This window comes from Oncorhynchus clarkii, unplaced genomic scaffold (assembly GCF_045791955.1).
Source record: "Oncorhynchus clarkii lewisi isolate Uvic-CL-2024 unplaced genomic scaffold, UVic_Ocla_1.0 unplaced_contig_780_pilon_pilon, whole genome shotgun sequence".
NCBI classification, from domain to species: domain Eukaryota; kingdom Metazoa; phylum Chordata; class Actinopteri; order Salmoniformes; family Salmonidae; genus Oncorhynchus; species Oncorhynchus clarkii.
Genome location: NW_027260895.1, coordinates 134,240 through 160,777, shown reverse-complemented (window position 1 = coordinate 160,777; position 26,538 = coordinate 134,240). Strand labels below are relative to the sequence as shown.

The following is a 26,538-nucleotide window of genomic DNA, read 5'->3' as shown; positions in this document are numbered from 1 at the left end:
ACCTAACCTCTAATGGTTTGGTGTTTAACCTAACCTCTAATGGTTTGGTGTGTAACCTAACCTCTAATGGTTTGGTGTGTAATCTAACCTCTAATGGTTTGGTGTGTAACCTAACCTCTAATGGTTTGGTGTGTAACCTAACCTCTAATGGTTTGGTGTGTAACCTAACCTCTAATGGTTTGGTGTGTAACCTAACCTCTAATGGTTTGGTGTGTAACATAACCTCTAATGGTTTGGTGTTTAATCTAACCTCTAATGGTTTGGTGTGTAACCTAACCTCTAATGGTTTGGTGTTTAATCTAACCTCTAATGGTTTGGTGTGTAACCTAACCTCTAATGGTTTGGTGTGTAACCTAACCTCTAACGGTTTGGTGTGTAACCTAACCTCTAATGGTTTGGTGTGTAATCTAACCTCTAATGGTTTGGTGTTTAATCTAACCTCTAATGGTTTGGTGTTTAATCTAACCTCTAATGGTTTGGTGTTTAACCTAACCTCTAATGGTTTGGTGTGTAACCTAACCTCTAATGGTTTGGTGTGTAATCTAACCTCTAATGGTTTGGTGTGTAACCTAACCTCTAATGGTTTGGTGTGTAACCTAACCTCTAATGGTTTGGTGTGTAACATAACCTCTAATGGTTTGGTGTGTAATCTAACCTCTAATGGTTTGGTGTGTAACCTAACCTCTAATGGTTTGGTGTTTAACCTAACCTCTAATGGTTTGGTGTGTAATCTAACCTCTAATGGTTTGGTGTTTAATCTAACTTCTAATGGTTTGGTGTTTAACCTAACCTCTAATGGTTTGGTGTTTAACCTAACCTCTAATGGTTTGGTGTTTAACCTAACCTCTAATGGTTTGGTGTGTAACCTAACCTCTAATGGTTTGGTGTTTAACCTAACCTCTAATGGTTTGGTGTGTAACCTAACCTCTAATGGTTTGGTGTGTAACCTAACCTCTAATGGTTTGGTGTGTAACCTAACCTCTAATGGTTTGGTGTTTAACCTAACCTCTAATGGTTTGGTGTGTAACCTAACCTCTAATGGTTTGGTGTGTAACCTAACCTCTAACGGTTTGGTGTTTAATCTAACCTCTAACGGTTTGGTGTTTAATCTAACCTCTAATGGTTTGGTGTTTAACCTAACCTCTAATGGTTTGGTGTTTAACCTAACCTCTAAGCCCAAAAAGAGTTTGTATTTGAAAATAACAATTTCATACCTTGATTAAATTTAGACATGATCTCATATCTCTTCTTTTAATTTGTGGGAATACTGGGAAACAGATTTTCTAAATTATACATATATTTTTGCTGAATTCCAGGTGATCTTACAGTCTTTTTGTCACAACTTCCTCCGAAGTCGGGCCCTCTCCTTGTTTCGGGCGACGTTCGGCGGTCAACGTCAACGGTCTTCTAGCCATCGTCGGTCCACCTTTCAGTTTCCATTTGTTTTGTCTTGTCTCCACACACACCTGGTTTCAATCCCATCAATTACATGTTGTGTATTTAACCCTCTGTTCCCCACATGTCCTTGTCCGGTATTGTTGATTGTAAGAGTTTGTGCACGTTATGTCTGGCGTGTGAAGGGTTTCGTCCCATTGTATTTATTTTATTGTTTTTGTTCACAGTGATTTTATTATGAAACTGCACCGTTGTAACACAGTCTTTGCCATCCTGCGCCTGACTTCTCTGCCGCCAGTACGCACGCATTACACTTTTTGACCAAAAACTAAAATCCCCCAAAACATTGGGGGTTCAAAAACATCACTTGGGACAGTTGTGGCTCGAGGCTGCCTGTTCCCAACCCCTGCTTTAATGGTTTGATCAAAGAATCTCATATCAATATTGACTAATTGGATTGTCCTGATATCAATCAGTGACCACCAGAGGTGATAGGTGATCAATAGCCATGACCCTGGATGGGCTCATCGATCCTGATTCACAGCTAAGAGAATCATGGTTATATTCCATCAATCAAGCACTTGTGAGGGTATGTGAGGGTATGGGGGTATGGACAGTAGGCTATTCAGAAATTGTCTGGTTTCAACTTCTGCATATAACACTGTTTATCACACTGCAGTGTTGTCATTCAAAAAGTGATGTGAAGCATTCCATGGCTAGTGTTAAAAACAGGTGGATGGGCAGTATTTATAAATGATCTGGTTATGACTTTTAGTTGAATATCACAGACAAAATACTAGGTAAGCACGGAAATAGAGCAGTGACACTTGCAACTTTACTACTCTGCTCCTATCTGCTCCTATCTGCTCCTACCTGCAGTGAGGTGTGGTCATTTGGACACATAATTCCAGATATGCTGCAGTGAATTTAGTTTGGGATAACTTTTTCTGTCAGCACCGCACTTAACCGACCCAATGTGCATTCTTTCCTAGTTATGTTTCCACATATCCTTCTGCCTCAGTGAGAGAATGAGAGGGAGACTCGTGTTTGTGCTAGTTTTATTTTGCCGTCATGTTTGGATTTTTGCACCGGCTGGTTATTATGGTACAGATTATGGGAGGTCAGTTTGAGGGGTTGCCATGGAGACAGTGTGCCCTGCGCTGGCGGAGGATGATTCGGCAGCTCCTTGGTGTGTCAGTAGCCTCTGAGGTGAAATAGATTTCACCTGAATAACACATCCAACCATTTACACATAAACACAGCTAGGCCTCCCTGCCTGAGAGCAGGCAGTTCAACCCACCATTCCTTCTCCACTCCCCTCTTGTTTTATTTCCATCTCTCTAATCTGTCATTTTCACACAAAAATGACATGCCGGGCATTCAGTTTGTGTTTCTGAAGTATTTGCTTATAATTTTTATCTATCTGTCTGTCTGTATCCTAGTCATCCCCCTCTTTCTGCATTTCTCCTTTTCCTCTTCATCTCACTCCATCCCTCTCTCTTCTTCTCTCCTGATGAGGTGGGTGGAAGTGAGGACATCCTCTCTCCATCTCTTTCTCCATATCCCTCACTCCTCTCCCTTTGCTTTTTGAGAGTGATATAGGCAGTCATCCTTTCATTGTCAGTCCTAAATTCTCTCATCCAACTCTCCTTCTCTCAAATGTCTCTCTCCCTTCTCCCCTTTCATTTCTATTATCACTCTTCCATTTATTCTCTCCATACCTCTCTCTCCTGTGCTCTCTGAGAGGAGTGGAGGCGGCTGGAGGGAGGATGTCATCCTGAGCATCAAGCCCACAACGAGGCTTTGAAGCTGGGTTGGACTCCACTCACTGGCTGCCTCTCCTCCCTCTCTGCCTCCGCAGCTCCTGGCTCTGGAGCTATGGCTAGGCAGGCAGGACTGCAAACGCAGCAAAAACACACAGAGAGAAAGAAAGCTAATGAAAAAGGAAAGAGGGAGGGAGCAGAGAGAAACAGAGAGCTGCTGGGCTTTTACTCAGAGCCTGTGTGGGGCCTGATTCCTGTGGAGGGGCCATCTGCTTAGAGGGAAGGAGAAAGAGAAGGGGGGGGCAGGGAGGGGAATTCAGAAAAGAGCAGTAGTAACAGTACCACACACACACTTATCTAACCTCTATTATCTAACCAGTCTCCCCAGTATCAAGACTCCTCTGCAACCAGTCTCCTCTGTAACCAGTCTCCTCTGTAACCAGTCTCCTCTGTAACCAGTCCCCCCTGCAAACCAGTCTCCTCTGTAACCAGTCTCCTCTGTAACCAGTCTCCTCTGTAACCAGTCTCCTCTGTAACCAGTCTCCTCTGCAACCAGTCTCCTCTGCAAACCAGTCTCCTCTGTAACCAGTCTCCTCTGCAAACCAGTCTCCTCTGTAACCAGTCTCCTCTGCAACCAGTCTCCTCTGCTGTGTTACTATGACAGAGGAACAGTACAGTAAACATCACCTACAGCCTCTTACCATCACCTGGTGTCCTGAGGACTCTCTCTCTACTGCTCCGTCTCACTCCACCATTATGTTACACTACTAATGGTATTAAGTGGTAATAATGCTCATTTGTGTGTGTGAGACAGAGGGTGTACTTTCATGCTCTATCCACCATGTGTTACAGTACTAAGTGTGAAGGAGTAAGCCCTTCACTACAAGGACATTGTTTTAATTGTGTCTATTGCTTTATTGGATAAAACTAAATGTATGCAGAATCCCTATCATGATAACCATTCATCATTCCATGCAATATTATAGCTGCACCTCTTCTGTGTTAATTCATTATGTAGCTCCTTATTGGATAGTTAATTGAGTTGTTGTTTGAACACAGGTGTGGTCCCTCAGACCAAATTATTGAAGGAACCGCTTTTAACAGAGAGTGTGTTATTGTTTGAGAGATTATTGTGTGTGTGTATGGTGAGCCACTGTTTTAGCCATCCGTTTTGTCATTTTTACCTGGTTTATCTTGCCCTTTTACAATAAATGTAGCATTATTGCACATCTTACTTGTCAGTCGGTTTTAAAAGCCTTATGTGCAAGAGTAGGCCAGCTGTTTCACAGGCACAAGTGATAATGATATGTGATAATGGGTAGTAGTGGAACAGCAGCCTCAGACGAAAGGTAATACATGACTCTGGAGGAGAGTCCTCTGGCCTCACTACTAGATGACTGACAGGTGACATAGTGTGTGTGTGTGTGTGTGTGTGAGAGAGAGATGGAGTCAGGGTCGTTAGACAGACAGTCGAGTGACATTGCATTACTGCTTTTACTGTCACTTGATGAATGGCCCTCTGATACAATCTATGGACGGCTCTCCCACTCAACCTTCACTTGTACACTACTGACTATGTGTGTGCAGGTGACAGGGAGAGGGAGGGAAGGAGGAGAAAGAGGGAAGGCAGAGAGATGACCATCCATCCCCATTATCCTTTTTCACTCAAGTTATTTATGCCTCACATCCGGCTGACTCTCTCCGTTTGTTTTTCTATCGCTCCCTGTCATTTTCACTTGTTCATGACTGTCCCCTCTCCCGCTTTCTCTGTTCTCTCTTTCTGCCCCGCTCACTGAGGAAATACCAGGGTCCTAATGACATGCAGAAAGGTTGAGGTAAGAGAAATACCAGGGTCCTAATGACATGCAGAAAGGTCGAGGTGGGAGAAATACCAGGGTCCTAATGACATGCAGAAAGGTTGAGGTGGGAGAAATACCAGGGTCCTAATGACATGCAGAAAGGTTGAGGTAGGAGAAATACCAGGGTCCTAATGACATGCAGAAAGGTTGAGGTAGGAGAAATACCAGGGTCCTAATGACATGCAGAAAGGTTGAGGTGGGAGAAATACCAGGGTCCTAATGACATGCAGAAAGGTTGAGGTAGGAGAAATACCAGGGTCCTAATGACATGCAGAAAGGTTGAGGTGGGAGAAATACCAGGGTCCTAATGACATGCAGAAAGGTTGAGGTGGGAGAAATAGCAGGCTATTGACATACAGAAAGGTTGAGGTAGGAGAAATAGCAGGCTATTGACATACAGCAAGGTTGAGGTAGGAGAAATAGCAGGCTATTGACATACAGAAAGGTTGAGGTAGGAGAAATAGCAGGCTATTGACATACAGAAAGGTTGAGGTGGGAGAAATAGCAGGCTATTGACATACAGAAAGGTTGAGGTGGGAGAAATAGCAGGCTATTGACATACAGAAAGGTTGAGGTGGGAGAAATAGCAGGCTATTGACATACAGAAAGGTTGAGGTGGGAGAAATAGCAGGCTATTGACATACAGAAAGGTTGAGGTGGGAGAAATAGCAGGCTATTGACATACAGTAGTGTGTGTGACACTGGTCAAATGTCAGTGATCTTATTCTCAATGATCCAGTGTGTGTGTGTAAATGACTGTGCGACACTCACTAGCAGACACACACACTCCCCTCTCGTGTTCTGGCACATCAAAAGCCTTTGGGGTAAAAGTGACACAGCGCAGTTACACACTGACCCCTGCTGCAAATATTGGGTAATACAACCAGCACATACACGACTACTTCAAACAGGAAGATGACACTAAGCATGATGTTGCATTGGAGCCTCTGGGCTGGTAAAGCTCTTGTGACATCACATTTACATGTAGGCTGTTTTACAACAGCAATGCAATTTGGTCCTTTACTTTTTTCTGGAGAACAGTGATCTGACCACTAAAACAGAATTGAAATACTATTTACTCATACTCTGCCGAGGTTAAAGCATAGCAGTGAAACAAGTTGAAAGAGACACAGACGTTCCATTCCAAACTGCAGCACACCTGCTCTCATCACCACTTGTATTGTGCTGCAGAGGAGAGTCAACCACAGCCTTTAACTCTGTGGACCAGGGCCAATGTAGTAGAGCCAGACTTCAGAACCTGTATGGGAGCTTTACCAAGACATTTCAGTCTTCAAATTTACAACCTTGGCCGGGACTCAATCCAGGCCACATCTGCAGTGTTTACCTAGAATACATTGCCTTTAAACGGTGCATTGCATAAATCATGGTTTAATGAACTGATACAAAAAACACTTCCAACACTGAGTTTTTCCATTTTAAATTATGATACAAATTTTCGCCACCAACAGAATATATATATATATATATATATATATATATATATATAGGGAAAATAAGTATTTGGTCACCTACAAACAAGCAAGATTTCTGCCTCTCACAGACCTGTAACTTCTTCTTTAAGAGGCTCCTCTGTCCTCCACTCGTTACCTGTATTAATGGCACCTGTTTGAACTTGTTATGAGTATAAAAGACACCTGTCCACAACCTCAAACAGTCACACTCCAAACTCCACTATGGCCAAGACCAAAGATCTGTCAAAGGACACCAGAAACAAAATTGTAGACCTGCACCAGGCTGGGAAGACTGAATCTGCAATAGGTAAGCAGCTTGGTTTGAAGAAATCAACTGTGGGAGCAATTATTAGGAAATGGAAGACATACAAGACCACTGATAATCTCCCTCGATCTGGGGCTCCACGCAAGATCTCACCCCGTGAGATCAAAATTATCACAAGAACGGTGAGCAAAAATCCCCGAACCACACGGGGGGACCTAGTGAATGACCTGCATAGAGCTGGGACCAAAGTAAAAAAGCCTACCATCAGTAATACACTACGCCGCCAGGGACTCAAATCCTGCAGTGCCAGACGTGTCCCCCTGCTTAAGCCAGTACATGTCCAGGCCCGTCTGAAGTTTGCTAGAGAGCATTTGGATGATCCAGAAGAAGATTGGGAGAATGTCATATGGTCAGATGAAACCAAAATAGAACTTTTTGGTAAAAACTCAACTCGTTGTGTTTGGAGGACAAAGAATGCTGAGTTGCATCCAAAGAACACCATACCTACTGTGAAACATGGGGGTGGAAACATCATGCTTTGGGGCTGTTTTTCTGCAAAGGGACCAGGACGACTGATCCGTGTAAAGGAAAGAATTAATGGGGCCATGTATCGTGAGATTTTGAGTGAAAACCTTCTATCAGCAAGGGCATTGAAGATGGAATTTCTTCCCTTCTTAATGCATTTGAGCAAATCAGTTGTTTTGTGACAAGGGTGGTATACAGAAGATAGCCCTATTTGGTAAAAGACCAAGTCCATGTTATGGCAAGAACAGCTCAAATAAGCAAATAGAAATTACAGTCCATCATTATTTTAAGACATGAAGGTCAGTCAATCTGGAAAGTTTCTTCAAGTGCAGACACAGAAACCATCATGATGAAACTGTCTCTCATGAGGACCGCCACAGGAAAGGACCCAGAGTTACCACTGCTGCAGATGATAAGTTCATTAGAGTTAACTGTCTCATGAGGACCGCCACAGGAAAGGAAGACCCAGAGTTACCACTGCTGCAGAGGATACGTTCATTAGAGTTAACTGTCTCTCATGAGGACCGCCACAGGAAAGGAAGACCCAGAGTTACCACTGCTGCAGAGGATAAGTTCATTAGAGTTAACTGTCTCTCATGAGGACCGCCACAGGAAAGGAATTCACAGAGTTACCACTGCTGTAGAGGATAAGTTCATTAGAGTTAACTGTCTCATGAGGACCGCCACAGGAAAGGAAGACCCAAAGTTACCACTGCTGTAGAGGATAAGTTCATTAGAGTTAACTGTCTCTCATGAGGACCGCCACAGGAAAGGAAGACCCAGAGTTACCACTGCTGTAGAGGATAAGTTCATTGGAGTTATCAGCCTCAAAATTGCAGTCCAAATAAATGCTTCACAGAGTTCAAGTCACAGACACATCTCAACATCAACTGTTCAGAGGAGATTGCGTGAATCAGGCCTTCATGGTCGAATTGCTGCAAAGAAACCACTACTAAAGGACACCACTAAGGAGACTTGCTTTGGCCAAGAAACACGAGCAATGGACATTAGACCGGTGGAAATCTGTCCTTTGGTCTGATGAGCCCAAATTTGAGATTTTTGGTTCCGACCGCCGTGACTTTGTGAGACGTAGAGTAGGTGAACGGACGATCTCCACATGTGTGGTTCCCACCGTGAAGCATGGTGTGACGGTATTTCGCCGGTGACACTGTCAGTGGTTTATTAAGAATTCAAGGTACACTTAACCAGCATGGCTACCACTGGTTTGCACTTAGTGGGACTATCATTTGTTCTTCAACAGGACAATGACCCAACACACCTCCAGGCTGTGTAAGGGCTGTTTAACCATTAAGGAGAGTGATGGAGTGCTGCATCAGATGACCTGGCCTCCACAATCCCCCGACCTCAACCCAATTGAGATGGTTTGAGTAGGACCGCAGAGTGTAGGAAAAGCAGCCAACAAGTGCTCAGCTGTTGGAAAAGCATTCCAGGTGAAGCTGATTGAGAGAATGCCAGGACTGTGCAAAGCTGTCATCAAGGCAAAGAGTGCCTACTTTGAAAAATCTCAAATATAAAATGTTTAATGCTTTTTTGGTTACTAGAAGATTCCATGTGTTATTTAATAGTTTTGATGTCTTCACTATTATTCTACAATGTATAAAATAGTACAAATGAAGAAAATGAGTAGGTGTGTCAAAACTTGACTGGTACTGTATATAGACTATATAGAAATATCCTCTCACTGTCAACTGCATTTATTTTCAGCAAACTTAACATGTAAATATTTGTATTTACATAACTGAACAAGTTCCACAGACATGTGACTAACAGAAATGGAATAATGTGTCCCTGAACAAAGGGGGGGGGGGGGGTCAAAATCAAAAGTGGCAACCAGCTGCATCAAGTACTGCAGTGCATCTCCTCCTCATGAACTGCACCAGATTTGCTAGTACTTGCTGTGAGATGTTACCCCACTCTTCCACCAAAGCACCTGCAAGTTCCCGAACATTGAGATCCAGGCTCTTCGCTGGCCATGGCAGAACACTGACATTGCTGTCTTGCAGGAAATCACGAACAGCACGAGCAGTATGGCTAGTATGGTATTGTCATGCTGGAGGGTCATGTCAGGATGAGCCTGCAGGAAGGGTACCACATGAGGAAGGAGGATGTCTTCCCTGTAATGCCCAGCGTTGAGATTGCCTGCAATGACAACAAGCTCAGCCCGATGCTGCTGTGACACACCTCCCCAGATCATGACGGACCCTCCACCTCCAAATTGATCCCGCTCCAGAGTACAGGCCTCGGTGTAACGCTCATTCTTTCGACGATAAACACGAATCCAAACATCACCCCTGGTAAGACAAAACCGCGACTCGTCAGTGAAGAGCACTTTTTGCCAGTCCTGTCTGGTCCAGCGACAGTGGGTTTGTGCTCATAGGCAACGTTGTTGCCGGTGATGTCTGGTGAGGACCTGCCTTACAACAGGCCTACAAGCCCTCAGTCCAGCCTCTCTCAGCCTATTGCGGACAGTCTGAGCACTGATGGAGGGATTGTGCGTTCCGGGTGTAACTCGGGCAGTTGTTGTTGCCATCTTGTACCTGTCCCACAGGTGTGATGTTCGGATGTACCGATCCTGTGCAGGTTTTGTTACACGTGGTCTTCCACTGCGAGGACGATCAGCTGTCCGTCCTGTAGCACTGTCTTAGGCGTCTCACAGTACAGACATTGCAATTCATTGCCCTAGCCACATCTGCAATCCTCATGCCTCCTTGCAGAATGCCTATGCCACATTTACGCAGATGAGCAGGGACCCTGGGCATCTTTCTTTTGGTGTTTTTCAGAATCAGTAGAAAGGCCTCTTTAGTGTCCTAAGTTTTCATATCTGTAAGCTGTTAGTGTCTTCACAACCGTTCCACAGGTGCATGTTCATTAATTGTTTATGGTTCAATGAACAAGCATGGGAAACAGTGTTTGAACCCTTTACAATGAAGATCTGTTAAGTTATTTGGATTTTTACTAATTATCTTTGAAAGACAGGGTCCTGAAAAGGGGACCTTCCCTTTTTCGCTGAGTTTATGATTCCGGCCCTTGTCTCTGTGATAAAACCATTGCTATCAGTGTTTAATGATAGTGTTATTAGATATGGTTTTGAATTGTTTAATCAAATATTCTCAATTGCTAATACTTTATGGCCTGCAGGTCACTTGGTTTGGGAAACCTTTTGGCCCTAATCACGATTTATCATCAATCGGGCTACAAGCTCCAAGCCCTAGACCCAATTCCCCTCTGTAAGAGGCAGGTGCAGTCTACACCCAGTACAATCACTTGGACCTTGGCACTAATCCTTAAGCAGTTGGCTGGGCTCCAGTGGTCACTCAGACCAGCCACAGGAGGCAGGCACAAACCCAGCCTGTACACTGACCCCACCACCCTTAATTATTAATTACACTGCTCTGATCATGTCTAGAAACGCCCGCTGCGTTGTCTAATTGCCTGCTGGGTTGACAAGGTCAGTTCTGAGACTGAAAAGCCGAAATCACACCAATAAAAAGGCGCGACTAAGCCAAACTAGGCTAATGGGGCTGGCCTCGTTACACATTCACTAGAAGTTATATTCACTATAGTTGCTGAGCCAGCACAGTGGGGTTTAGGTCGGCCCTAAAGTGTGATCCAGGGAAGGGCGAGAGGCTAGTGAAGCATCCTTATTAGGACCATAATCAGACCAAACTCCCTCAGTTATCTAGCTCCCATCTTGCTGCTGGATGGTAGACAGGGAATACCTAGCCAGTTGCTTAACCACTAGGCTACCTGCCGTCCCAAAAAGAGAGAGCAAGTGAAAGAGACAAAGATGGAGTGAGAGTCAGCTACCGTTGATGAATGAAAATCTCTGGGTTTTATACAGAGCCAGTGGGGCTCATCCTCGAAGTAGATTCTAATGAGCCGGGGTCTGTATTCACAAAGCATCTCAGAGTAGAAATGCTGTTGTCGGGATCAGTTCCAACCTCTTATTTATTAAGACTTAAAAGGCCAAACTGACCCTAAATCAGCACTCCTAACACAAGAGGCAAACAAATCCACAGACATCATTCAAGCTCTCTTTTTATTGATCAAGATGAACAGGTTTAAAAATCAGAACAAAAAAAGATCAATTCAAATCTCACTATATTTTACAGTAAGGGCTAGAGAGATCAGTCAGTGGGTGTGAGATCTGGTGGGTGGGAAGGAGAGAGGAGAGAAAGAGATGCTCCTGACTAACATTGTACAAACACTTCCCAAACTGATTTCCCAAAAAAAGTCAAACCGTGAAAGAGTGGAAACCTGACATTACAAACCAAAACAAGCACGGTTTTTATTTGTCCTAAACTGCATGAGCAACAGAACATAGATAAAAGCCTTAATGTACCATTCTACCTCAGCAGCTACTAGACAAGGTCCTTTATATCAGAAACGATGAAGGAAAGAAATACAACAGAAAACTGAATGAAGAATGTCTGGTCCTGCGCTAAAAATGTGATCTTCCAAAAAAAACAACAGGAGGACAATAGAGGGCACCTTTACACACGTGTCTTTTGTTGTGATTTAGATGTCACAGTTGTTTTAATAAGCCACTACATCTGTGGTTCACCTTGTTTTAAGCAGCGCAGAGACAGGTTCAGGGTGGAGCGACAGGTGGTCTTCAGATCTTCCTCCTCCAGATTTCCCAGCGTCCCCTGGGGTGCACAAACGGTCAAAGAGGTGACACATTAGCAAAGATCCTGGTAACACAGCTTGTAGCAGCCACAAGCTGTTATCATCAACTATACATACAGAAATCCCCCTATAGACATGTCACAGAGGAATGGTAACTAATCTAACGAACTGGAAAATAAACTAAAACTAACACTAGCAAACATTGGGGAAAACTAAATTGCATTTTTGGAGCAGGGAACATCCTGGAATTTTGTGGACGTTTCTCCAACAGCCCTTTAATGTTAGTGGACATTAGCTGACGATGGCCGCCCTGCTCTTCACACTCAGTTTGGGACACAGTATAAGGCAATAGAACTCAACTTTAAAAGCTTTAACCATCCTATTTTGAGATTATGGAACCTGCTTGATATCCCCTTTACCATAAAATGAACTGTAGACAAACCTAAACTGAGGAATGTTAGTTGGATGATAGATATAACAATCAATATCAAACATGGGCCAAAATTAAGTGTTTTCAATTAACAGCATGTAAATAATAGAAATTGGTACACTTTCAAAGTCAATGAAGTCCTGAAAGGCAGGTCCACTAATAAGTACCACATCTAATTAAACTAGACAGCTGGAGGATATCAAACAAGTTCACCTGTACCTCTTATCATCATCATCATCACTTCCTGATAATAAATACTTCAAAACAACCTTTAAAAGATGAAAAAAACACCAAAAAAAGCAAAGGAGAAACCAAAAAACAATACACATCAAGCTTTAGTCATGATAAAGAGCAGTAAGCTCACAGGCAACAGCATTCAGTAGAAATGGATGTGGGTAGAGAAAGGAGTACCTGGGTGAGTACCTGAATAGTTTGACAGTTTGATCCTTGAGGGTTTATTAATTTGCCTTTTTCTTTCATGAGGTCGCTCACTCACTCAACACCAACGCTGTGTGAGGTATGGAAGTCAGCTGCAATCATTCATTAACCCCTACCCTTCCATCATCAGCCCAATGCTAACCAACACACTGTGTTACAATACATATCAGAGAACAGAGAGCTGTATATAGAACACAATATCCATGGCAGTGGGAGAAAAAATGGTTTTAGACTGTGCATTCAGTAGGTCAAAGAAATAGTATGGATCCTTCCATATATAGCTTCACTTTACTTAAAGTATCTGTAAAATGCAGTGTGTCTATGTGTGGATACATGTCCACATTTCTAGACAAACAGTCACTTTAATTTAATTTAATTTAATTCCATAGGCTATGAAAATCGACATATTAAAAGACATGGTTACTGCCACCATCACTGAAGAGAAAAAAAATATACAAGAGGCAATACAGGCAGAAAGAAATGCTTGGATTTAAATTTAGAAGAGATTTTTGTCCAATAGACCAAATATAGAGATATATAATATGTATGCATGTATATAACCGATACAAAACGAGGGGTACCTCCAGGTATGTTTTTCAGGACTACACTGGTCTTTCCCTCTGGGCTTTGTGACCTCTGTTTCTACCTTCTTCTCTCATCATCGGTCTAGCTCCATCTTCAGTGCATACTTACGATGCACTATATCCAAAACAACAGGATAAAGATACAACATACAAATCAAAGGCAATAGAACTGAAAGTAAACAGGGGGAGAGGAGAACAGGAGGGGGAGGTTTGAGAGGGAAGATGGGGGAGGGGTGTGTGTTTTGAGAGCCAGGATGACGGGGGAGGGCGCACTTACCTGAGCCTGATCTGAGGTCCTATCAGATCAGTTTTAATTGGACTGAGTGTCACCTTCAGAATGGAGTTCGTCTTGAGCAGCCCCGTTGACCCTGGCCAGAAGGGCCAGGCCCAGAGTGGAGGCAGGAGCCTCAGTCTCCACGGGCCCAGGCTTGGCCACGTCAGAGGAAGGCTTGTCATCCTCTAACACCTCGTCCTTCTTGGAGCTGCTTCTCCTCTCCTCCGGCTCCTTACGCTCTGGGAGGGATGGAGGTATGAAACAGTCATGACAAAGACTTCTAGAGTAGGACACACTTCAGATCACACTGAATTCAGTAGGGACCATTATGGTCCAAATGTTGTTGCATCACCAGCTCAATCACAAGTGTGGAGTCACTAAACCAAACGTGGGTAAAAGGTCTAGTCAGGGATTTTTCTGCCGTTTAAATCTTTGGGCGGGCCGCCTAAGTGTTTTTCAGGCCACCTAAGTCCAATCTGTAAATTTTAGGGATGGAAACCGCTTCGGTGTAAACTTAAACGACAAACCAAATAGAGTATTTAGAATAAATAATAGGGAAAGAAATGGTAGTCTTTGAGATCTAACAATCACCAAAAGAAAAGCTAGACAGTCGAGGAGAATTTAAAAAATATGAATTTAGCAGTATTGATTTTATGTTTGAGTAAAAGAGCACCGCATTAGCAATGGCAAAATGAATAGAATTGCAAGAAATTAGCTTTAAAACAAACATTTTCTCGCAGCTCAATGGGGAAATTTGTATAACTAAGAAATTCACTTAAATTCAAACATTTCTCTACACCGCCTCTAAAATATTCTCTAAAATTCAGCCACGCCGACGGATGGACCGCACGCATTGCCACGTCCACCACCTAAGCCCCTTTTAGATTCAGAAAAAAAACCTGCTATTGCTGCAAGAAACCTGCAAGATCTGAGTTGTGATTATTCTAAATGTGTTTGACAACTTTTGTCCCATGTCTCACCTTTGTCTCTGGACGTCCTGTCCTTGTCCCGGCTGCGGCTCCGGTGGCGGTGAGACTTGCGCTCCGAGCTGCGGGACCTCTTCCTCTCACGGCTGCGGGAGCGCCGTTTCCTGTCCGAACGCTCCCGGCTGCGCCGCCTCTCCCGGTCCCTGTCCCGGCTTCTGTGGAAAAACACAGGACACAGGAACATGTTAATCCACGACACACTCAAGAGCAGAGCAGTGGAACGTTCAACGAGTGAGAGTTTTTCACAAACACATGAACTGTGATACCTGATTAACATTATAGGGCCAGGCAGAACTGTACTGGGCTGGTTAACCCCCTAAGGTCGATGTCCGCACCCCACGGAAAACTAATTAGCATAATAATAATAATAATATCTCCATAAAAATATTTCAGATTAAGGTAGAGATATGTTGTTTTTGCAATGGATGTGTCTCAATCCACTGCATCCACCTATGTTAACACTTCTGCATCTGCAGTGATGCGGTGTTTGTCAGACCATGAGACATCCCGAAAAATCACTCTTCTCGCAAAATCGTCTGTAGCGTCCGAACTACTATGACCCCTCTATGGAAAGATGAGACTGGCATGAACACGATGGTGTTCTCCGTTTTGCTCTACGATCCCCACAAGCGTCTTGGGACTCGTCAGAAGTCATTACAGCCAAACTGCCAACTTCTGTCTGTAGCATCCAAACAGTTTGGGGTACACACTAATATGTAAAAGGTGAGCCTCAAGAACATGTCTGTTGTTCTGCTCTAAGGCCTCAAGACTGGTCTGAAGGACCACCGGTACCAGTTGAAAACATTTATGGAAGTATATATGGACTGTTAATTGGAAAAAATAAGGGGTTAAATACATGTTTAAAAATAAAATAATAATCTCTCAATGTAGGACAGACACTTCAGTACAAACTACCTTCAGATGTCTTTTTGGGACCATTTGTTTTTCCATGTAGTGAATCTGTTATTCAATGCGTTTGTATAGGCTAATAGGAGTAAGGCCAAAAAATGTTTTCATCAAATATGTTTAACATTTATTTTAAGAAAGTGTGATACAAGGAGTCTTAAAATACCAAATCAAATAGCAAAATAATATTTGGTATGACCTTAACACAATTCCTTATAGCTTAGTAGACCCCCTCCCCCAGCTTAGACTCTTATGGGTTAAGCATCCACCGTAGTTGCTGGGACCGTGCTGGAAAATACCATTTGAAAGGAAAATGAACGAGCCAGCACAGTACAGTTGGGGGTCGACCTATAGTGTGAATCAGCCATAAGACTAGTCTACGTGCCATACAGTACAGTACCTGCTACGTTTGCGCTCCCTCTCCTTGCTCCTGGACCGCCGGCGTTCCCGGGAACGACTCCTCTTACGGTCCGACGCCCGGCTGGAGTGGCGGCTATTCGAGTGGCTCCTCCTTCCTCTCTTCTCCCTCTCTCGCTCCCTCTCTCTCTCCCGCTCCTTCACTCGCTCCCTCTCTTTCTCCTTCTCCTTCTCGCGCTCTTTCTCCTTCTCCTTCTCTTTCTCCTCCTCTTCCAACTTGCGCTTAGTCTCCCTCTCCTCCCTCTCACGCTCCCAGTCCTTGCTTTCTAGCTCTCCCTTGTCTTCTCCGGCGGGGTCTTCGGATCGCCGATTCAACTTCTCCTTAACAGAAAATCATTCATTCATCATTCATGATGAACAATTAAATTATATGACCGAATGTTTTTCTGCATCAGCAATATCAACATACTGGTCTTTCAAAACAGCAACAGTCAAAATGATTAAATTATACTTCCTTTTCATGGGTATTAAAGCATACAGTACAACAAATGGCATATATGGAATCTTGACAAACAAACATTGACTTGGGAGTGAACAATCCTTCAAACCTTACCTTGAGCTCCTCCACAGTGGATTTGATCTTGGCGTAGCCCATGTGCTGCTTGCCCATCAGGTGGTCATCCACCCGGGACTGGGCGTCTCCCACAATGAGGAACGCCCCGCACACCTCACACACCTCCATCTGTTTCTCCTGGGCCGCAAAGGTCTCAATCGTCTGGAATCAATCAGGATAACTTTTAGTTTTACAAGTACAGTACTTTCAACCAAAAATGCATTCCTCCCCGGGTGTTCACAGTATTGAATTCATACTAAAGGCTTACTAAATAGATAACTGAGTTGATCTCAATGCTGATGGAGTGAGAAAGAACCGGGAGTAACTCACCGAGGGGGTGGAGCTGAGCAGCTCTCGCTCATCCTTTAGCTGTTCCACCAGTTTCATCATCCCCTGGGCCTCCTCCACTCTGCCCTCAGAGCCCAACTCCTCGATCTGAACACAGTACATACAAACGGCAACTTTGTTGACATAGAAAACAACTTACTCACTCCAGAGTATGTGTCCTGCATGAATGTAGGCCTTCACATGATGGATGCATGTACACTACATTTCAAAAGTTTGTGGTCACTTAGAAATGTCCTTGTTTTTGAAAGAAAAAATAAAAGCAAACAATGTCTACACTGTATTTCTGACCAATTTGATGTAATTTTATTGGACCAAGAACTAGGACATTTCTAGGTGACCCCAAACTTTTGAACGGTAGTGTAGGGTCCATGTACAGTTGAAGTCAGAAGTTTACATACACCTTAGCCAAATACATTTAAAATCAGTTTCACAATTCCTGACATTTAATTATAGTAAAAGTTATTATAGTAAAAGTTAGGATCACCACTATATACCACTATAAACAGTTCTATTTCCGTTTCATCAGACCAGAGAACAATTCTCCAAAAAGTATGATCCTTGTCCCCATGTACAGTTGCAAACCCTACTCTGGCTTTTTTATTGCGGTTTTGGAGCAGTGGCTTCTTCCTTGCTGAGCAGCCTTTCAGGTTATGTCGATATAGGACTCGTTTTACTGTGGATATAAATACTTTTGTACCCGTTTCCTCCAGCATCTTCACAGGGTTTATTGCTGTTGTTCTGGGATTGATTTGCACTTCTCGCACCAAAGTACGTTCATCTCTAGGAGACAGAACGTGTCCCCTTCCTAAGCGGTATGACGGCTGCGTGGTCCCATGGTGTTTAAACTTGCATACTATTGTTTGTACAGATGAACATGGTACCTTTAGGCGTTTGGAAATTGCTCCCAATAATGAACCAGACTTGTGGAGGTCTACATTTTTTCTGAGGTCTTGGCTGATTTATTTTGATTTTCCCATGATGCCAAGCAAAGAGGCACTGAGTTTGAAGGTATGCCTTGAAATACATACACAGGTACACCTCTAATTGACTCAAATTATGTCAATTAGCCTATCAGAAGCTTCTAAAGCCCTGACATCATTTTCTGGAATTTTCCAAGCTGTTTAAAGGCACAGTCAACTTAGTGTATGTAAACTTCTGTAAACCCACTGGAATTGTGATAGTGAATTATAAGTGAAATAATCTGTCTGTAAACAATTGTTGGAAATATTACTTGTGTCATGCACAAAGTAGATGTCCTAACTGACTTGCCAAAACTATGCTCTGTCAGGTTGGAGGGAGAGCTTCACTGCACAGCTATTTTCAGGTCTCTCCAGAAACTGTTAACTTCTTTGGGGTAGGGGGCAGTATTTTCACATCCGGATGAAAAGTGTGCCCAGAGTAAACTGCCTGCTACTCAGGCCCAGATGCTAGGATATGCATATTATTAGTAGATTTGGATAGAACACTCTGAAGTGTCTAAAACTGTTTGAATGATGTATGTGAGTATAACATTACTCATATGGCAGGCAAAAACCCGAGAAAAAAATCCAACCAGGAAGCAGGAAATCTGAGGTCTGTAGGTTTTCAAGTTTTTGCCTATCCAATATACAGGGTCTGTGGGGTCATATTGCACTTCCTAAAGCTTCCACTAGATGTCAACAGTCTTTACAACCTTGTTTCAGGCTTCTACTGTGAGGTGGGAGAGAATGAGAGCTGATTGAGTCATGGGTCTGCCAGAAGGCCATGTGCTCAGTCAGGCGTGCGCCCGTGAGAGTTAGCTCCGTTCCCTTTCATTTCTAAAGAGAATTCTCCGATTGAAACATTATTGAAGGTTTAAGATAAAAACATCCTAAAGATTGATTATATACATCGTTTGACATGTTCTAAGAAACTGTAATATAACTTTTTTGACATTGTCTGGACCTAGTGCCTGCGCATTTGGATTACTGTACTAAATGCGAACAAAAAGGAGGTATTTGGACATTTATCGAACAAAACAAACATTTGTGGAACTGAGATTCCTGGGAGTGCATTCTGATGAAGATCAAAGGTAAGTGAATATTTATAATGCTATTTCTGACTTTTGTTGACTCCATAACATGTATCTGTATTGCTTGTTTTGGTCTCTGAGCACTGTAATCAGATTATTCCATGGTGTGCTTTTTCCGTAAAGCTTTTTTGAAATCGGACACTGTGGTGGGATTAACAACAAGTTTATCTTTAAAATGGTGTATAATACATGTATGTTTGAGGAATTTTAATTGTGATATTTCTGTTGTTTGAATTTGGCGCACTGCACTTTCACTGGATGTTGGTCAGGTGGGACGTTAGCGTCCCACGAACCCTAGAGAGGTAAACAAGACATTTGTGGAGTGGTTGAAAAACAAGTTTTAATGACTGCAACCTAAGTGTAAACTTCCGACTTCAACTGTAATTGTGCTCAATGGAGGAATGTAATGTTTTAGTAAACCCAGGCAGCTCACCTGCATGACTAGGTCCTCGATCTTCTCTGTCAGGACTGTAGCTTTCTCCTCGTTCTTCCCCACAGGACCACCAGGCCCCTGCTGGAGAAAGGTCCAGTCAGCATAATCTAACAACATTGATGAACATGACAAACCGAATACAAGGGTTGGCCTAGGTTTCCATGTTGAGTTCTGTGTTCTCTATAGTGGCGAACCTATGGGCATTGACTGAGTATATCTATATATATATTCTTACTCCTGCGGCCTGCTGGGCCTGCGACAGGGCTAGACGGGCGTGGCCCCTGCGGATCCTCCTCTCCACCTCGGCCAGGAGAGACTGCAGGTAGCGCAGGAAGTCCCTCTCATAGCCCTCCTTCATGAACCGGGAGCTCTTCTCATACCTGGTGCACATAGGGATGAAAAGGGTTATACACCTGTAATTCCATGTTATACGCTATAGACATGTGATACTAGTTTAAGGACAGCCCTTAGTCATGGTATATTGTCCATATACCACACCCCCCAGGTTTTATTGCTTAAATATACCACAGGTATAATACAAAATTACTTGTTTACCTTTCTAATTACATTGGCAACCAGTTTATAATAGCAATAAGGCCTGAAGGGGTGTGGTATATGGTTAATATACCATGGCTACGGGCTGTATCCAGGAACTCTGCGTTGTGTCGTCCCTAAGAACAGATGTAAGACGTGGTATATTCGCAATATGCCACACCCCCCTTGGGCCTTATTGCTATTATAAACTGGTTACGAATGTTATATTGGCCATATACCACACCCCTCGGGCCTTATTGCTTAATTATAACACAAACAACAAAAAGTGATGGGAAAAAAAGGTCAAACTTACATTTTCCTAAGGTTTTCATCGTGGATTTTTTCACAGGGACCCAAGTCAGACCGGGTGTTTGTGAATAATTCTGCAGGGCAGAATCCACAGAGATAGTACTTACAGGTCTGCAAGGGAAGGGAGAAAAGATAAGCCACGTCATTAGTGAGCCAACAGTTGCATGATTTTGGGAAATAAGAAGCCACAAAACCCAAAACCTCTTCAATGCCGGGCCTGCCAAAAATGTTGCTTGCAAACTGGTTGGGAAATGCAACATGGATCTTCTATCAAACATGCATCTTCAAACATTGATTAGCCTAATCTCACTGATGAACCAAATTAGTAGCTAGTGACTTTTGCTTTGGTAACAATGCCAATTCTAATATTTTTTAGAGGTAACCATTTGGCCCATCATACACACAGTGCGTTAGGAAAGTACTCAGACCCCTTCACTTTTTGTAACGTTACAGCCTTATTCTAGAATTGATTAAGTGAACAGAAAATCCCCTCAATCTACACACAATACCACAATGACAAAGCAAAAACAGGTTTAGAAAATGTTGCATAAAAATACACAAAAAAAAAATTAGAAATACCTTATTTAAATAAGCATTCAGGCCCTTCGCTATGAGACTCAAAATTGCGCTCAGTTGCATCATGTTTCCATTGATCATCCTTGAGATGTTTCTACAATGTGATTGGAGTCCACCTGTGGTAAATTAAATTAATTTGACATGATTTGGATACGCACACAGCTGTCTATATAAGGTCCCACAGTTGACAGTGCATTTCAGAGCAAAAACCAAACAAGGAATTGTCGATTGTGTTGAAGCACAGATCTGGGGAAGTGTACCAAAGAATGTCTGCAGAATTGAAGGTCCCCAAGAACAGTGGCCTCCATTATTAAATGGATGAAGTTCGGAACCACCAAGACTCTTCCTAGAGCTGGCCGCCCGGCCAAACTGAGCAGTCGGGGGAGAAGGGCCTTGGTCAGGGAGGTGTCCAAGAACCCCATGGTCACCGACAGAGCTCCAGAGTTCCTTCCAGGACAACCATCTCTACAGCACTCCACCAATCAGGCCTTTATGATAGAGTGGCCAGACGAAAGCCACTAAACATTAAAAGACGCATGACAATCCGTTTGGAGTTTGCCAAAAGGTACCTAAAGGACTCAGACTACTGATGTAACGATATGACATTTTTGGCCGATACCAATATCCGATATTTTCCTTGCCAAATAAAACGATACCGATAAGATATTTTAAATTTTAGTAGGCTTTTAAGCATTCTAGTTCAGTTAAATAGTTAAGACACACACGGACGCAGCGGTCTAAGGCACTGCATCTCAGTGCAAGAGTCGTAACTACAGTCCATGGTATGAATCCAGGCTCTACCAGATCCGGCCGTGATTGGGAGTCCCATAGGGCAGCGCACAATTGGCCCAGAGGCGTCCGAGTTTGGCCGTCATCGTAAATAAGAATTTGTTCTTAACTAACTTACCTAGTTCAATAAAAAGGTTACACACACTAACCAGAATTTAAAAAGTAAACATCAGTATCTGGTGTGGCCATCAGCTGCATTAAGTACTGCAGTGCATCTCCTCCTCATGGACTGCACCAGATTTGCCAGTTCTTGCTGTGAGATGTTACCCCGCCCTTACACCAAGTTCCCGGACATTTCTGGGGGGGGTGGCCCTAGCCCTCACCCTCCGATCCAACAGGTCCCAGACGTGCTCAATGGGATTGAGATCCGGGTTCTTCACTGGCCATGGCAGAACACTGACTTTGCTGTCTTGCTGGAAATCATGCACAGAACGAGCAGTATGGCTGGTGGAATTGCATTGCTGGAGGGTCATGTCAGGATGAGCCTGCAGAAGGGTACCACATGAGGGAGGAGGATGTCTTCCCTGTAATGCACAGAGTTGAGATTGCCTGCAATGACAACAAGCTCAGTCCGATGATGCTGTGACACACCGCCCCAGACCACGACGGACCCTCCACCTCCAAATCGATCCAGATCCAGAGTACAGGCCATCACTTCTGGTGAGACAAAACCACAACTCGTCAGTGAAGAGCACTTTTTGCCAAACCTGTCTGGTGCAGCGACGGTGGGTTTTTGCCCATAGGCGACATTGTTGCCGGTGATGTCTGGTGAGGACCTGTCTTACAACAGGCCAACAAACCCTCAGTCCAGCCTCTCTCAGCCTACTGCGGACAGTCAGAACTGTTGGAGGGATTGTGTGTTCCTGGTGTAACTCGGGCAGTTGTGGTTGCCATCCTGTACTTGTCCCGCAGGTGTGAAGTTCGGATGTACCGATCCTGTGCAGGTGTTGTTACACGTGGTCTGCCACTGCGAGGACGATCAGCTGTCCGTCCTGTCGCTCTGTCTGAGGCGTCTCACAGTACAGACATTGCAATTCATTGCCCTGGCCACATCTGCAGTCCTCATGCCTCCTTGCAGCATGCCTAAGGCACGTTCACACAGATGAGCCGGGACCCTGGGCATCTTTCTTTGTGTTTTTCAGAGTCAGTAGAAAGGCCTCTTTAGTGTCCTAAGTTCTCATAACTGTGACCCAATTGTCTGTAAGCTGTTAGTGTCTTAACGACCGTTCCACAGGAGCATTTTCATGAATTATTTATGGTTCAATGAACAAGCATGGGAAACAGTGTTTAAAACCTTTACAGTGAAGATCTGTCAAGTTATTTGGATTTGTATGAATTATCTTTGAAAGATAGCAAAAAAATAAACATCTCCTAAATTTATGTATGTCGTGAAGCTAACAGCAGTGATGCTATTACTGTGTAACTCCAGTAGGACAACATCTGAAAACTATCGCGCTTGGTAGTGTGTACCGGTGCTCGACCAGTCGGCGAAAGCCAACTACCCCACGACAGAGAACGGTTGATTGTCAAGAGCAATGAATTCCATTATCTTGGCTTTAATGGATTTTGCCTTTGAGTTGTCTCACTGAAAATGTCTTACTCTTTCAAATGACTGCTCAACTTGTTGACTGCTCGATCCACACAGCAGACATTGTGGGCTCGGTTAGGGATGCTGTGCTGCACAACATTTTACGTGGTGTCATTACATCATTACCTACATTATATAGATATGCACGACAGCTTTGACATCGGTGTGAAACTAGATATCGGGCCGATACCGATATTGGCATTTTTAGCTAATATTGGCTGATTCCGATATGTTCACCGATATATTGTGCATCCCTAACTCAGACCATGAGAAATAAGCTACTCTGGTCTGATGAAATCTTTGGCCTGAATGTCAAGCGTCACGTCTGGGGGAAAGCAGGCACCGCTCAACTCCAGAGCGCTCAGGACCTCAGACTGGGGCAAAGGTTCACCTTCCAACAGGACAACGACCCTAAGCACAGAGCCAAGAAGACGCAGGAGTGGCTTCATGACAAGCCTCAATGTCCTTGAGTGGCCCAGCCAAAGTCCGGACTTGAACCCGATCGAACATCTCTGGTGGAGATCTGAAAATAGCTGTGCAGTGAAGCTCTCCATCCAACCTGACAGAGCTTGAGAGGATCTGCATTGAAGGGATTAACTCCCCAAATACAGGTTGTAACATCATACCCAAGAAGACTTGAGGCTGTAATCGCTGCCAAAAGGTGCTTCAACAAAGTACTGGGCCACAAAAAAAGGCCACAATACTTATTTTATTTATTTATTTAACTAGGCAAGTCAGTTAAGAACAAATTCTTATTTTCAATGACGGCCTAGGAAAACGCTGGGCCAATTGTGCGCCGCCTTATGGGAATCCCAATCACAGCCGGATGTAATACAGCCTGGATTCAAACCAGGGACTGAGATGAGATGCAGTGCCTTAGACCGCTGCGCCACTCAGGAGCCCTGAAAACTTGTGTAAATGTTCGTTTTTATAAATTATTAATACATTTGCAAAAAAAATAACATTTTTGTAATTATGGGGTATTGTGTGTAGATTGAGGGGACAACAATTTAATCAATTTTAGAATGCTGTTATGTAACAATGTGGAAAAAGCCAAGGGGTCTGAATACTTTCCGAATGCACTGCATGTTACATTACTTTTTAGATGTGTACATTGTTAGATATTACTCCACTGTTGGAGCTAGGAGGAACACAAGCATTTGGCTACACCCGCAATAACAGATACTAAATATGTGTATGCGACCAATAAAATGTGATTTGACTCAAGACTCATGCAACTTGATTAACTAGCTAACGTTACATTGACAACGACATAGGTTACTAAGCTAGCTAATGTCTAACTTTGAGCCAATACAAATGTCAATGTTGACTGAAATTCGCAGCTACCTAACGTTAGTGTCTCTCCATTACGGTTTCACATTCGGCTGATGTCTGCAAATAACGTTAAAAGTACCCACTTGTTTTTATTTAAGCAAACCAGCTAGCCCAGTTGTCAGTGGACCTGTAGCTAGCCGTCGTTAGCAAACTCGTATGTTGTCTTTGGCGAAGTTACTCATTAACTACTATATAACATTATCTAGCGAGCTATATATAGTACAGGGCCAGTGTTGCTCGTTAGTTTAAATGTTGAATGCGGATTCGTGGGTCAGGGGGTTGGGCCTGAGAGGAACATGCTGTCCTCAATTGTAGCTAACGCGTTAACTTACTACCTAGCTAGCTAACACCCGACCCTGGCGGTCGTTAGTTCATAGCTAGTTAGGATGCTGTTAGCTAGCGAGCATCATGTAATGTAGCCAGCTATTACGTTTAAGCAAACACATCAATATCAACGTCAGTTTGCTAGCTACCTACCTATAAAACGACTCACTGAAAACAAGAACCGGACGAAATTGTTTCCAGCGAGCTGGCTAAAGCTAACAAAGTGGCTAACTTACGGTCTCGTGGTCCCAGCGTACGTTGCATCGTTTCTCGTCGGGGGCCAAGTTTCTGTCTCGACCCATCAACTCATCGAGTAACTGGGCTGCGGAAAGCATTTCGCGTCAAAACTGAAAGCAAAAAGCTATTGTATCTACTAAGTTAAACCATTTATTATTGCGCCAAAGAAACACAGATCCTAGTTATTTCAGATCAAAATGGCAGCCGTTCGCATTCAGCAACAGTCGCTACCCCACTGTGCATCCGTGTGCGGAACCTGAACCCGCCGCTGTATGAGAAATTACGCCACCCTCTGCTAGGATGTCCTGTAACATCCACTCTTGTTCCCCCACTAGCCCTTGATCATCATGACTCCCACATACGAGTTATTGGGCGAAGGCGTATTCTGTATGGGGGTTTATTAAGAGCCCTGACGCTTGGTCTGAAAATTAACTACCATCGCTTGCAGTGAGGTTTTAGAAGCATAAGGATCTTATCTTTAATATCACCGATATATTATATATACTGAAATATGGCTGTGTGGGAACCTTAATATGGCTGTGTGGGAACCTTAACCCTAACCCTATAAAGGTGTGTATCAATTTAACTTTTTGTTCCCACACCGCCATATTTCCATGTTTCAGTGATTGCAGATGGAAGACAGAGGCCGTGTTGGAGAGCATCAAAATGACTGCAGGCGACTGCCGACTGACTGATCTACAAATCACCTCGCACATTGATATCAAAATATTTACCCCCTATACTAACCTTGGTAGAGCTTCATACTGGAAGCTAAATAGCTCGTTATTAAATAATGATATAGTTAAGTTTGAGGTTAAAGATCTTCTGGGAAGGGCTTTTGAAGAAAAATCTTATTGCAAAATCTGGGAGCTCTTTCATTTGAGGTGTCCAAATCCCTTAGAAAATATGGTAGTAATCTTGCTAAGGCCACAAGAGCTGAGGAGGAAAAGGTGATCATTAAGATAACTTGCCTTTTTCAGAGGTCCCCAGCCAGGAGAGGAGAAGATAGAACTGATTGAGTTACAAAATAAACTGGATAATATATATAGATCCAATAAACAGGATAATATATCGAGATTAAATAAACTGGATGATATATATAGATTAAATCAACTGGATGATATATAGAGATTAAATCAACTGGATAATATATCGAGATTAAATAAACTGGATAATATATATAAATTAAATAAACTGGATGATATATAGAGATTAAATAAACTGGATAATATATATATATATATATATATATATATATATTAAATAAACTGGATAATATATATAGATTAAATAAACTGGATAAGATATATAGATTAAATAAACTGGATATTATATAGAGATGAAATAAACTGGATGATAAATCGAGATTAAATAAACTGGATGATATATAGAGATTAAATCAACTGGATAATATATCGAGATTAATTAAACTGGATAATATATATAAATTAAATAAACTGGATGATATATAGAGATTAAATAAACTGGATAATATATA

The 26,538-nt window shown here is 43.0% G+C and overlaps 1 protein-coding gene across 3 annotated transcripts; it reads right to left on the bottom strand.

The window, feature by feature from the left end:
• Positions 1-11,321: 11,321 nt before the first annotated feature.
• On the bottom strand, positions 11,322-25,281 carry LOC139402148 (luc7-like protein 3). 3 transcript variants are annotated; one of them, XM_071146230.1, is made up of 10 exons: positions 25,040-25,281; positions 20,196-20,302; positions 19,584-19,728; positions 19,349-19,429; positions 16,848-16,952; positions 16,518-16,679; positions 15,948-16,282; positions 14,636-14,796; positions 13,659-13,894; positions 11,322-11,949 (listed from the first exon to the last, which is right to left on the bottom strand). In XM_071146230.1, the coding sequence occupies exons 1-9, from the start codon at positions 25,136-25,138 to the stop codon at positions 13,692-13,694; spliced, it is 1,398 nt and encodes a 465-aa protein (XP_071002331.1). In that variant the 5' UTR covers positions 25,139-25,281; the 3' UTR covers positions 11,322-11,949; positions 13,659-13,691. The 3 variants fall into 3 exon arrangements, with proteins under 3 accessions (XP_071002331.1, XP_071002330.1, XP_071002332.1); XM_071146229.1 differs by having other exon boundaries at positions 15,948-16,285; positions 25,040-25,245; XM_071146231.1 differs by having other exon boundaries at positions 15,948-16,285; positions 19,349-19,426; positions 25,040-25,138.
• Positions 25,282-26,538: the final 1,257 nt, after the last annotated feature.

Bases quoted from the DNA above. Each gene is read 5' to 3' on its own strand.
- LOC139402148 (XM_071146229.1), bottom strand. From the start codon at position 25,138: ATGCTTTCCGCAGCCCAGTTACTCGATGAGTTGATGGGTCGAGACAGA. The intron at 16,680-16,847 runs GTGAGTTACTCC...GATTGATTCCAG, and splicing joins TGCTCAGCTCCACCCCCTCG to ACGATTGAGACCTTTGCGGC. The intron at 13,895-14,635 runs GTGAGACATGGG...CATCCCTCCCAG, and splicing joins CAGGACGTCCAGAGACAAAG to AGCGTAAGGAGCCGGAGGAG.